The sequence below is a fragment of the Lissotriton helveticus genome, chromosome 5_1, assembly GCF_964261635.1.
Source record: "Lissotriton helveticus chromosome 5_1, aLisHel1.1, whole genome shotgun sequence".
Taxonomy (NCBI): domain Eukaryota; kingdom Metazoa; phylum Chordata; class Amphibia; order Caudata; family Salamandridae; genus Lissotriton; species Lissotriton helveticus.
Window position 1 is genome coordinate 1,334,530,826 of NC_136065.1, and position 14,346 is coordinate 1,334,545,171.

Consider the following 14,346-nt stretch of genomic DNA (forward strand, 5'->3'; position numbering starts at 1 on the left):
GCCGACCTGTGCGGCTGATTGACGAATTGCGAACAGTGTGAAAATTAAGTTCATTTGTTTATTAAGAAAGGGGGAGATGTAATGGAGTTAACAGTCTAGTAGCTGGGGGGGCGGAGCTAGGTGGGCTGAGGGGAAGAGGAGGAGTCAGGACAGGATGCGGGTTAGTTAGAGTAGGGACAGGGAAGGTACTGGACATAGATAATAAAGCTCCAGTTGAAACACAACAAGTGTCTGTATTTACTAGTAGCAAGATGCTACACCGCTGACGCAGCGGAGTTCTCTGCCCAGGGTTAGATTTTTTGCAAGGAAACAAAGTGTATGAGAAAACCAAGTTTTACTTTCACATCTGTCCCTATCCTACCCTACAGAGGGATACATTGTACTAAATGTTATGCAATGTTGGACCAGTGGTTGCAGAGGAAGGGGGTGCTTTCTCTTTCTAGCACTGAACTACACGAGATTGATGAAGAAGTGGCTGTATTTTTTAAGGCCTGCTGAGCGCCCTCCATCAAAACGTCCATTTCTTGATTCTTCCACAGAATTCAAAGAAGATCCAATCCTTTACCTGAAGGAAAGTATGTGGAAGGTGGTTAACATCAGAGGTTTTCACATATCAGAGAATTACTGGGCTTTCAGTAACCTGAAATACATACATTTTTGGAATGGAAATGTCCCCTGCATTAAGTGCAGTCGGATTCTCCTGTAGTGAGTGCCCAACTCCATGCATCTGGTATCCTGGTTTAAAATTTTTACCATAGCATCACACAAATCTACTATGCGGGCGGAGATCTAGGATGTGTCATTTGAATCCGAGGGGTGCACCAGTGTGCCATCATTTACAGGCATTGGAGTACTGCCCTGTTGTGGATTTATCATATAAAATGATGATAGCAGCGTACCATGTTTTATGAACCCATAGTTGAAAGTGGACCTCTTTATTTGTGTCACTGTAGTAGAGGCCTACTGGCCAACTAGTTTACAGTTCAGCTACTAGGCACTTTCTCAGTTCCAGTGGAGTAGCGAGGGGGAGGGGCAGCAGGCACTCTGTCCCAGGCGGCACCAGTTATGAGGCAGTAGCCACCCCCCAACTCATAACTGCGGCCGCCATGGGGCGGAAAGCTCAAGAATCGCCAGTAAGCTCGCCCCGCTCTTACCTCTTACTTGTGGCCATCGGGAGGCAAACGCAGGGACCGCCACGGGTGACAAAAGGTCTAGCTACATCCACTGCTCAGTTCCTAGCACGAACATCCAGTGTTTATTTGTCTGTGCGTGTTGTGCGTGTTGTGCGGTATATGCATGGCATATGTTTGAATGAGACAGAGTATTAGAGGACTTTTGGATTCATTTTGGATACCCAGGCATCGCCTTTTCACAAATAAGCTGTGAGATTCTTTTCCCACACAGTGGAAGTTTATTGCTGAAATTCCTAAAAGTTGTGAGGGGATACCTAGAAACTCAAGTGAAGAGAGTGGATACAGGCCTTCTTTAAAAATTCGATTATGCCTTTTGTTTGGCAAGGAGTTACTAATTTAGTCTTCCTGAACACTGCAATTTTGTTTCACAGTTGGAGTGAGGGATGGCACTGCAGTTGTGAGGAGCCTTTGTGTGGGGCCTGACCTTATGTTTTTCCCTAATTGACTCCTTCAGTTGACTGATGACAGCCATGTACAGAAACCTCATACATCTTTGTGCCTCTTTTACTTGAAAGGTGAACCATTTTCAATTGGTTCTGAAGCCACAAATAGTGGATACACATATTCTGTCTGATTTTGGTGTACAGAAGTGAGCCCTCACTGTGCCACTTGTTGTTCCAGTTCCAAGTTCTATGTGGTCAAGGAAAAAGGGGGCTCCACAGAGCACTTAGAGGACTACTGTTCAACCAGAGCTGACTGAAAGTCAGTTGCCCAGAAATTAGAGGACATCACCTCAGCCTGGGTTTCTTGCTCGAAGAGTTGTGTACCTGTCCTGAAGTCCCTAGAAGCCTGCCTGCTAAGACAGGAAAAATCCCTTTTGTCGCTTGGTTGTTTGCAGCTGGGAGCACTGCACCAAATTATTTCTGACACAGCTGCGAGCACCGAATGGCAGTGCAGGTGACACAATGCATAGGTGCACGCTTGTGTCAAGTTTCAAACAAATGAGCAAAAAGACCACTTTTATAGGAACAAGCCGGCAACTGTCCTTTAGAGAACCTTCTAATTCTTTCCTGTCATTTTCCAAGGATCACAAGTCCATTTTGTTGTTTGCCAAGTCCACTTTCTAAACCTTATCTAAGTGTGGTGAGGCTGGTGATTGCCCTGTCCAGGACTTTGTGAATTCTACAAAAACAGACACGTTTGGCTCCATGTTCTCCGAGAAACGTCAACCTCCATCTTGTGTGTAGCTCAGGTATGGAGAACTGTCAAAGGCCTTCATTCTCGCTAGAGCTGTAAAAGCCTTACCTCTGTTCAGCTAAGCTTTGCCCTGCTGCTCTTTTCTCATCCACAGATGAAGGCAATAACTTCTTAAAGCGCTGATAAACATTTATGGTCTAAACCTTGCATATTCCATTGAGATGTCTTCCTAGAAACGACTTTAAACTAAATCTAATGCTAATCCTTACTCCTGAAAGCGGTCCTTACTTCTGGGAGCTATGATAACATTGGTACACCACATAAGAGTAAAACCTCCTGGAAGCAGTCCTTACTTCTGGGAGCTATGATAACATTGGTACACCACATAAGAGTAAAACCTGAGATGGAGCAGTAGACTGAGCACAATAATTTCAGTTGTGTTTTACCGACACCTGAGCCATAATTAGGGTAATATCTCTTACCCCAAAGAGAGGTGATCCACCTAAACATAGGTAGAACCAAACTTGGATGAAGAAGAGGATTGAGGGACATAGCAGATAGACGTTTAGCACTGCAAGGACACTAACGTGCATTATTTCACAATGATGTGCAGCTTTTTATCTAGTGTGCATTAAGGTACTTTTCTTTTTTAAAAGAGGAGTACAAGTTGGAGCATTAATTTATTGTGCTGTCTAGTGTATGAGCTCAAGCACCCCCACACAACCTCCCTGAAATGCTTGCACGTGGTCCTGTTTGCAGAGCAATAGTAGGACGAACCTTGGGACAACAGAGGAACATGACCTCAACCTCCACAGTTAAAACCAGGTAGTTCCTACTTGCCCGTGTTCCTCGGAATGGGATCTGACAAAGATACAGATGATTTCTTTGCCCAGTGCCAGCACACTGCCACAGATTCTCTTTCTGTGCATAAAATGAACTTTGATCGACTTTGTAGAATTTCCTCAAGGGTCAAAGGTTAATTGTAGTCTGATTAGCATGGTTTTGCCATCTTCATTACCCCCAGAAGACACGCGCTTGCCAGATTCTAAGAACAAGAGAGTAGAAGTAGCACTCAAGCTTTTTCTTGCAGCTTCAGATATTTCCTTACAAGCTAAAATGTATGCTGCATTTCTGATTCAGACCTTCTTGAAGGATTCCAGGCTCACTGTGACTGTTTATGAAAGGGAAATAATCCTGGTCCCTTATTAGGCACCATGGGACTGTTCGCACTTTGTATATATGACATGATATTCACTCTTTTTTGGTCCCCAGCAGGCACAACAACGAGTGGGGCAAAGGGCAGAATGGCACAAAAACGAGTGGGGCAAGGGGCACAAGGGCACAACAACGAGTGGGGCAAAGGGCAGAATGGCACAAAAACGAGTGGGGCAAGAGGCACAAGGGCACAACAATGAGTGGGGCAGAGGGCAGAATGGCACAAAAACGAGTGGGGCAAGGGGCACAAGGGCACAACAACGATTGGGGCAGAGGGCAGAATGGCACAAAAACGAGTGGGGCAAGGGGCACAAGGGCACAAAAACGAGTGGGGCAGAGGGCAGAAGGGCACAAAAAAACCGAGAGGGTGGCAGTGATGAACCAGAGGGCGCATCGCGGTCTCGCACAAAAAAAACCCGCGAACACGCAAAGCACCCCGCGAACACGCCAAGAGCCCCGCGAACACGCAAAAATAAAAAAATCCGCAAATTCGCGAATTTTGCGGATCGCGAATTCGCAAATCCGCAAATTCGCCCATGCTTACTCTAGAGGCAGAGCCTGTGGTGCTCTGCTCTCTTTCCAATCCCAGTCTAACTCATAGCCATAGAAAGGCCAGCCTCGAAAATCTGTATTTTCCCCCGCAACTCTAGTAGTAAGAGGTTTTCAACTTTTAACGAAGGTTGCATTCCTCTAGTAAAGGACAGTTGAGTTCTAAATTTGTCAAACATGATTATTCTATAGAATTCAGTTAACCTCCCGACATACCACTCTTCAAGACCACACCTCTGCCTCGTCTCATCATCCTCCTCATGAATGTCAGGACTTGAGCATGGAGGATGGACAAGGAGACAATGTCTGGATTATTTACTAGGAACTTTTCTTACTTCATGTCAATGTTTTCCTCATCACATTCCTACTGTTCCATCCTCCCTTCCCAATTCTATTTTATGTGGACACCATGAACTGAGATGTTGCATCTCGCTTTTTCGTATGTGGCTGTGAGAAAGTGGGTTGTTGGCTGAAGGGATGTGATTCCTTCTCATGCAACAGCCACAAGCCTTTTTAGGGTAAACTACAAAAAGTCACTAAATCAACCTGTGCTTAAAACCCCGGCAGCTTGATACAAACGCAGTCAGGCTTAACTTTAGACACACTGTATAAAGTATTTATGCAGCGCATGAACAATCATAAAGAAAAAAACCAACATAAGAAAAATCCCACACCAATTTCGAAAAATAGAGTAAAATGTAATACATTATTTGACACAAAACGTCAAAAGCTAGAAAGTCTAACAGCACAAAGTACCACTCACAGTTATCTGAATGTGCTAAACAGGGGGAAAGTCACAAGTTTAGGCCGACAGTGATAGAGCAAGGGTCGTATACAGGGACCAGATTATTCCAACGCATTCACCTTCCCAAAGTCTGGCACAAATTTTCCAGCTTGTAATACAGGAGGCCGCGAGGACCAGGGAGAGTCTTGCGGACAGTCGTCGCGGTAGCACCAAGAGCACACTGGAAGTCATGGCTGTAGCGTGAAAATGCTATTGGGCATCTCAGTTGGTCTTTGCTGATACCTCACATTGGCGGTCACTGTGGGTTGTCAATGCTGTAGCGCAAAGTGCAGATCTCGTGTTTACTGTCATTGGTGATGGTCACTGTAGCGCAAACAGTAGGGTCTACCAAAGCTTTGATTTGCTGATTGTCGGGGGGGGCGCGATAACTCAGCGAGAATGGGCCCATTTGCAGTTGAGAAGAACCCAAAACGTCATAATTTCTTCAGAGGACTGCACTCTGATTCGAACCAAGGGCCCTGGACGTGGGGAGGTGCCTCTTTGGGATCAAGGACTCACTCTTGCAGAGGCCAGCAGGGCTCAGGCAGGTCCAGTTGCAGGTCCAGGAAAGTCCAGTTGCAGCATATCATCTGGGCATTTGCAGGGAGGCTTCCTGAGCTTGTTATGTCCCTGTAGCTCTGAACAAGACCCTTGGAGTCACTTCAGTTAGCCTGGCATGAAGGGAGAAGGTCCAGTCTTCCTTCTCAATCAGCAGGGCAGTCCTCCACCAGCAGGGCAATCCAATGTTTATTCCTGGTGCCAGCTTTGAAGTGGTAGAAACATTTAGACTTCCCCTACATCTGGTTCTGGAATTTCTTTCATCCCTGCCCTGGTCCTAGGATATCTGGAGTCAGAAAATGATAGTTTGAAGTTCTTTGTGTGCATGTTGAGGCAGCTCCTTTGAAGTGCAGGTGTGGTAGATGACAGTTCCGCCATCCTGCCAACTCCCAGCCCCCTTTGTGATACTGTCTGGGAGGATAACACAAAGGCCAAATGCCAACTACACCTGGTCATGTGACCCAGGCTACAGATACAAAATGGTTAGAACAAGAAAATGCCAATTTTCTAAAAGTGGCATTTTCAGAATTGCGTTTTAAAATCCAACTACCATTAAAGAGGGTTTTAAAATACAATTCCTTAGACACCAAACATGACACCAAATATAATATTTCTACCTGTTCCCAAACAAAAGCTATCTGTTAATAAATGTATTACGGAAACCCAATGTTATCCTATGCAAGAGGAAGGCCTTGCAGTAATGAAAAACAAATATGAGTTTTTCACTACCAGGACATGTAACATGTAAAAATACATGTCCAACATTTCAAATGCAATGCATCCTTTCCCATGGGCTATCTAGGACCTACCCTAGGGTTGATATATAGGTTTTAAAAAGGACGTGTTAGTCCTGTCCAAAAGTAAATTTTTGCCAGGCCATAATGGCATTTTAATACTGCACACAAGCTGCAATTGCAGTCTCGAGACATGTTTAACAAGGTTCATGAAATGGGTGGCACAATAAGTTCTTTAGGTCCACTAGTAGCATTTACTTTACAGGCCCTGGGTACATTTACTACAATCTCACAAGGGACTTACAAGTAAATTAAATGTGTCAATTGGTTGTAGGTCAATTTTACCATGTTTTGAGAACTGTGAGCGCTAGCGCTTTAGCACTGGTTAGCAGTGGCAAAGTATGCAGAGTCCCAAGGCCCATAAAAACAAATTCAGAAAAACAGGAGGGTTGAAGGCAAAAGGTTGTGGGTGACCCTGCAGAGGGGCCAATTTCAACAGTGGTGATTCCTGGCAGGTAAGATGTAAACCTTCAGGGAGGAGGGGCTGTGTCAAAGGTAATAAAATGGCAGTCAAGATTTTTAGGATGAAAATCTTTCCTGCCTTTCAGCTCCTCCCCTCCCCAATTATATCTTCTTGTCTCCTCCCCTCCCCAATTATATCTTCTTGTCTCAGTGAGACTGAATCTCATGGTTGGTAAGAGCAATGCATTGACTAAGTAATAAAGAATTACCCATAAATAATCTAGATATTCTCACTTATATATCTTCCTGACTTGACCTTTGCTTGCTATGCCCTGAGCCAAGCGCCCTGCCTGCTGTCCACCTATTTCAATTAGGCTGTCCCACTTCTCTTAAACCAACTTTTTTTCCACTCAGATTCATTGTTGTTCTCTTTTTTATCTTCTATGTTCAATCTATCTTTTTGCTGTTGTATAACTACACATAAACCCTGATAAATAACAGAAGCTTCTTCCGGGGAGGGGGATATTTTTTTTTTTTGGGGGGGGGGATATAGGCTACTGCCTCTCTGAATTAATCAACCATGCCAAATGCATCTAACAAACTTAGTCCTAGACCTCATTTTGCCATATAAAGAGCTCTGGAAAAGAGAAAACGTTCAGGGACACTGCAAGGTTATTCTTTTAGACCTCCATCCACTAAATTAGGGCCATGCTTCATAATCAGGTCTCACCCTAGTCCCTATAAACCAGGGTGGGCTCAACCATATTCCATGGAGCAGGGTCTTTAGGGATAGAAATACCTTTGGGTCACTCAGGTACCCCAAAATGGGATGGTTCTGTAAAATGATGTCATTAAAATATGTAAGGACATAATTTTCCAGAAACACTACATTTATACTACAAAATTGGGTCCAGGACTTAGGTTGCAGGACACCGTTGGTGATACTGTTTCCTTGCTGTTCTATACATATGATTTTAAGGCCATGTCCCTTCTTACATGACCAAATTAATATTTCTATGTGTCCCCTGTGCATCCAATACTTTGTCTCTCTCTGTCCTGTCATTCATTCCCACCTTCAATCTTTCACTTTGTGTGCTACCAATTAAAGCAAACCACTCTCTACCTCTGCCCTTGTCAGAGTCCGTTCTCTGTCTGCTGCTTTCCTGGGCAACTTTCTGATAGTATTACTTCTGTCTACTTTTTCCTTTATTCCTTTTTTCATAGATGCAAATTTTGATTACGCCAAAAATGTGCTCTGTTTTTGAATTAAGTAACCGTTCTAATGTCTTTATTTATCATTGACGTTGTCATCTATAAAGTGTTTTCAATAAACAAACGTACTAGAAAGACATGCAGCCGTTTATTGAAAACAGTTTGTAAATTACCTAAAACGTATAATCAAACAAACCGATTAGAATGGCAGCTTCATTTACTTAAAAGGTGGCGAAGAACTGACCAGATTTAGTTCACCCAATCAAGGAAAGGTGCCGAAAAGAGGGGGCTCCGTGACCATACCTCTGGAATCATCTGGTGTTGTCCCAGGTTGAAAGTGACAGTGGACTTGAACTGCTCTGGATAGTTGGGAGACTGAGAAGCCCAGCCCTTGCCTGTGACTGCTCCACCTTGGGTGGGGGCTGCATCCTTCGGTACTCTGGTCTCCAGATGCAGGGTAAACCCCTCTGAAGCTGTTGAAGTACTGCATCAGCTTTAACCCTGCCAGCTGTTGGTTAATGAGCCTGGGTGGTTTTTTGTCCGGTCACTTGTAACCTCTGTGTTGTTTCTCTCTTTTCATTGCAGGGAGGAGGAGGAGGAGGAAGAAGGTAAGGAACACATGGTTGCCTCATGGATAGGAAGTCTCTTGTGCAAAGAGTTCAGTGTTGCCGTCACTAACGGGGAGCTCAATGAGTAGAGGTGGGGTGCGCCATCTTTTACTTCAGAACCACCCGCCACATATAGCGAGGACAGCCCGAATAATCCCACCTGGATTAACCTGAAATGATTAGGCTTTGGCTGAATATGTTTTGGTCAGAGGGAGCATCCTCTCACTGTAGCATCTTCTCGTTCGGTTCTAGAAAATCTTAAAATAGAATACTTGCGCCTGTCTTCAACAAAAGAAGCATATACATGTCCAGCGTTCCTTCATATAGGACTGTATGCCCCTTTTTACATTTTGCACTTTCTGTCTAAAGCATTTTTAGGGCAGTTGCATATTTGCAATAAGAGATTAGGACCACTGACACATATAGCATTCAGAAAACTTTAATTTGTAGATCCTGGTCTTCTTACCCATGTCTTGGTCAAATCAATACCTGTTGCATTCACTGCCTCTCCGAAACAGTACTTTGCTCCAGTGCATTTAAATGAAAATGCCAAATCGGATTAGCATTTAAATTGTGGAGAGCTCAAGGTTGAGTGTCTGAACAACGCAAAACTACATAAAGTCTTGCAAAAACATTTACTCTCCTGCCAAAAGGTGTTCTGCGCTGGCAAGGCTCACTTTCCTTAGCGCAAAAACACCTTTGTGGTACTTTGCATTGGTTGGATCTTGAAAAAAATCCATCGTTTTTCAGGCAAAACCCAATCTCTTAAAATAGCGAGAGCGGGATTTGTGTCAAAAACGAACTTCTCATTGCACAGGTGTTAATAATAGAAATGAATTTACTCTAAATGCCCACAAATTGCTTGTGAACTGCACCGCACAGCACACATCCAGTGAACGATATCCAGGTGAGTTTATCTAGGTTTAGGACATTGTACCAGTAGGGTATGCTTCCTGCACTGCTTCCTATGCTAAACAGCACACACTGATCTCTGCACCAAGGTGCGAGGCTGAACTTCTTGTACAACAGCCTTTTTATACACCAGCAGAGGGAATAACACCAGCAGCAGGGCACTCGTATAGGATATGGCCCTGCTCTGTCTCCCCCATGTCAACATATCGCAGCAATTTGGTTGCTCCGCTGCACTGCGTGAACATGTAGTAACCCTGCCCCCCTGTATGTTGGAGCTGGTATACCATGATTGCATAGGCGGCTGCTGCATCACTCATCCCTTGTGGATGGCACAGACACCTGCCGTGCACTGGTCTCCAACATGGAAACAGCTAAAACACTACCATTTGTTTCCACAAAAAGCTTTTCCAATGTCTTCTACAACATGCCCAAAGTCTTGTAGGGGGTGCGTGACTTAGGTTGGACTATTAGCATGATGTGGCTACTTATTTGATGACTTTAGCTGAAGTCCAGTTTACCAGATAAGTATCAGTTTATTATTTCTGCCTTTGCTATGGTTTGGTGAGGGAAGGCAAGGCACAACAGGGGTCGCTCTGCAACCCAGTGACTGTAGCAGCAAAACGCCCAGCGAGGTGTAGACCTAGCAGCGGGGAGAACCCGGGAAGCGGAAGCACCAGGAAGCTGCTATTGGGGGAGGTCCATTGGAGGCAGGAAGGCCATGTAAGCACTCCTCGTTGGGTGGCCTCAGTACAGCCTCATGTGGGAGGCAGTCCCATGAACTCGAAAAGAAGAGCACACGGCTGTATCTGGGGAAGTATCACTGATACCACATCAGCAGGCCCAGAGTTGCCTTGCCTGCAGCAGAGCCTAATGAGCTCATATTTGTCAATTAGCTCATTGTACCCATATCAGCAGGAAGGTCCAAGCACTGATGATTACTGGGTGCTTGGTGTGAAGTATGCACCTTGAATGAGGCCCTGTGAGGCCGCAGTAGTAGCCAGACTGGTGCAGCAGTGCTAGTCCAGGCACAGTGAGGCCTGTCAGTGGGATGGGTCATTAAGGAAGGATCAGAGGAAGTCAGAATGAGGATCCATGCATGGAAAGAGCTAGTGAGACAGCGGCAGCAGGATGGTTTGATGCACTAGTATGATCATATAAGAAAGATGCCTCAAAGAATGCGAAAGGGTGAGACCCCATGTCTGCAAGAGTGAGTCAGTAGGCGGTCTAGTTGGACTCTGAGTGCAAAGGTTCACTGAGGCCACCTTAGCAGGAAGAAACTTTTTGGCTAATTCCCCAGGAAGCTGAAATGAGGCCTTATCAGCCGGAATGCTTATTTTAGGGCCTATGTACTGGAAGGTCCGTTGACAGAGTAGCAAGAGCCGCAGTTCAATAGAAAGGATCTCTGGGGAGGCCAAGTGAAGCTCTATCAACATACCTGAGACTGAATTAGTATGAACACTCAGGGAGGTTGAATGAGGTAAAAAGCCGGGAGAAACAGTATCCAGTACAGATCTCAGTGTGGTTAAGTGAGGGGAGGTACAGCCTTTTTGCATCAGCATTCAAGCTCCGAGAGGCTACAAGTGGTTGGAGACCAGAGAGGCTGCATAAGAAGGCATGCCCAGTGAGCTGGAGAAGCACCTGGACAGCAAGGTGAAACTGCACGACTGTGAAGGCCAAATGCTGGGGAACCCACATCAAAGGGAAGGCCCCGTGTCGCTGCAACTGAAGATGAGCCAAGTGATGTTGTTCAGCATGATGGACAGATGAGGCTAGGGTGACCAACCGTCCGTAAATTTCAAGGACTGCTCCTTGTTTGGGCCCCTTGTCCGTGAGCATTTCTTTCACGTACGCCTGTTGTCCGTAATTTTGGGGATGGCAGCAAGCTGTGCTGTTCCCCTGTGACAATCGGAGCCAGCTTGCACTTCTCTGAGGCTGAGGCAGCCCCCCCCCCCCCCCCCCCCCGCACCCCGACCTCGCTCAGTCTTTGTACAGGCCCATTGTCATTCTGATGTGGCTGATTATCACCTGGTGAATGACAATGGGCCAAAGGAGTAGGGAGGAACCCGGGGTCAGATAAGTGTCTCATGGCCCTTCCTAACTATGATCTGTGACTCGCAGATCAGCACAGATCAGCACAGGACAGAATAACAACCAAATGAAATAAAGCAAGAATAATCACTGTGGTGCAGCTGTGTGTGTGGGGGATGCAGAGGGTGCAGCAGTGGCGAAACGCGGGACAGAAAGAGAAATCATGATAATGGCAAATCAAAAAGAAGCAAATGGAATGAGAAAGTGAAGGAAGAATAGAATGCAAATAATGAAAGAAAACTGGAAAGATAGAGAAAGATTTAAATTTAACAATGGAAGAAGGAAAGGAAGATGATGAATTGGAAAAAAAGGAACACAAAATGAATGTTAATGTGGAATATGGAAATATGAAAAGAAAATGAAATATGAATTTAAAGAATAGAGAGAAAATGAGAGACGAAATGAAAGGATGCACAGACAGAAAGATGGAAAGAAAAATAAATGAAAGATGTAAATAAGAAAGTAGAAAACAAAGGTGGATAGAAAGGACATCAGGAAAGAAAGAAAATGAAAAGATAGAAACAATAAAAGACAAACTTCAATATAGGTAAATGCAGTTTTTGATCACGTTTCTTTCCTGGTGTAAAAAGCATAATTTTGCATTAATTTTGCAAATTTTCATCACGGGGAACAATTTTCACAGACTTCAAAAGGAAAGACCAGGATAGCTCACTTTGCTCACTATTCCTTTACTCTGCATAGGCCTAGGGCACAGCATACAGCCAACAGGATGAAAGGCAAAGACTTCTGAGTGCTTTGCTCACCTGCAATTTTCAGGCCATAACAAAAATGTCTATTTTAACTCTGGTGATTAATGAATCTCTTGGCGAGATCTGAGTTTCACTATTCCCGGTTTTGACTCATCATAAAGAAGCATAGAGGCATAATGAGCTTCTTGTAAAGCACAACGTGTAACATGCAGAGCAAAGTATTCATTTGCATAATAATTGTAAAGACAACCCCAACCACTGTGTTATGTGTTATATCCTCAGTTTGTATTTCGAGGTCACTGGAATTATGTGATTGTACGGCTTCAACAATTTTTGCATGATTATGAATTTTCTGCATGTGTCACATATTCCACCATTAGCTGAATATATCTGAAGATTCTAATTTAAAAACAGTTTCTATCTCAAATGGTTAAAAAATGGCTGGAAAGGCAGTGACGTGTTGCAAAGGCCCTTTGTAAAGGTTGACTGGCCACCTTCCTTTGCATATTACTATATTTGGGTGTTATACGGGTACTAATAATGTGCAACCTATGACCAGAAAGTGTTAAAATGTGCATAAATTAGAAAATAATATGGTAATACTATGACAAAATTTGCAGCCTTACGCTGCATAAATTCCCTTTTCTTGCCAAATAATCTATTCAACCCTGCAGCATAATTTGGCCCTCCCTGCTACATAATTCCAGTGACTAACAGTATGGATGCCATGTGACTCCTACACCTTGTAGCCCTCCTTACCTTAAGTAACATTTCCTGTACATTGACTTACATACTTATGAGTCATTCTCTCTAATCAATAAGTGTGTGAGCTAAAGCGCTCAACACCCTACATTGGGCTGAGTAGCACTGTAAAATAAATGACACACACATGACCGAAGGTCTTTATAGAAATAAGGGGCCCGATGGGAGGTTGATAGTGAGGGAATCTGTGCAGACGGAGGTTTTTGGTGTAGGGGTGTCATGAAGGCTGAAGGCCTCTGCATCCCCTGCAGTGTGGGTGGGACAACACTTCAAAGGAACCCCAAACTGTAAACAAACTATCTTATGAAATACCACAAAAACACCTGCACAGTTGCTCAAAGCTGTGCACATACCAAAACGGTGAGGTGCTCGATTGTCTCAACTTAATATAAACTTATTTTGACTTATGTTGGGTGTCTATTTACTTACTTATACATTATTGTACGGCCTCCTCTGATGTGTCTGAAAACGTACCCTGTGTCCCAAATTTCTGTCCAGAATTTTTGTCCTGAATTTTTATCCTTTGTCCTGAATTTTACACTCACTGTCCTGAATTTGTACCTATGCCAGTTGGTCACCTTAGATGAGGCTGTTTCAAGCAGGCCACGTGAGAACAGCAAAGACACAGGGAGGCTGCACCAGCCTTTAGACCCAAGCACCCTGTATCAGCAGAAAGTCACAGGGGGGCTACATCAGCAGGTAGGACGAGAGAAGGTGGGTGAAGCGGAATGAGAAGGCAGGGCCAGTGCAACTGAATCACTAAGGGCGAGTGTTGTAAGGTCTTATACAGGAAAGGCCGGGAGGGAGTCCGCTGCTTATGCACTCAAACTAACAAACACCTGTTTAATATATCATTGTTTCACCCCGAGGAGGAGAACAAGAAGAAGAAAAGACCTTAGAAGAAGAAGAAAAACCAGAAGAAACAGCAGCAGAGGAAGAAGAGACAGGGAAAGCTCACACACAAGGTATTTTATTCCTCAAATACTCCCTTTACTCCTACTGTGCACAGGGACAGTGGATGACACATATCGAGTACCGAATCAGATTAGAAATCAAAAATATAGTTATATATTTGGATGAAGTCTATCTTATTCATGTATTTAGCCATTTTGAATCTAGCGCAATCCTTGCCTTCAAAGGTGTGGAGGTGTGCCTACAAAGAAAAGGTTTTTAAAAATATGTTTAGACTTTAATTGAAAACAATAGGACATTTTGCTAAAATCTATGGGGCATATTTATGAGTTCTGGCGCATCTCTGCAAATCAGCAGGGATGCGCCAGAAAAAATGCGTCACGCAAAACTACCCTTGCGTCACGGCGGATGCACAAGGGTAGGCAGATGCGTGAGACATCTCGTGACGTAAGGGTGGCGCATTGCTGGAGTCGCAAGCGATGCGACTCCAGCAATGCTCGGGTGTGCCCT

The 14,346-nt window shown here is 44.3% G+C and overlaps 1 protein-coding gene across 1 annotated transcript in view; it reads left to right on the forward strand.

Annotated features, from left to right (window-relative positions):
* The window catches only part of TNNT2 (troponin T2, cardiac type), a 136,117-nt gene that overhangs the window by 51,354 nt on the left and 70,417 nt on the right, over positions 1-14,346 (forward strand). Inside the window, exons 3-4 of the mRNA XM_078641246.1 lie at positions 8,430-8,452; positions 13,794-13,889. Coding sequence (XP_078497372.1) covers positions 8,430-8,452; positions 13,794-13,889 — 119 coding nt within the window. The remainder of the gene's footprint in view (positions 1-8,429; positions 8,453-13,793; positions 13,890-14,346) is intronic.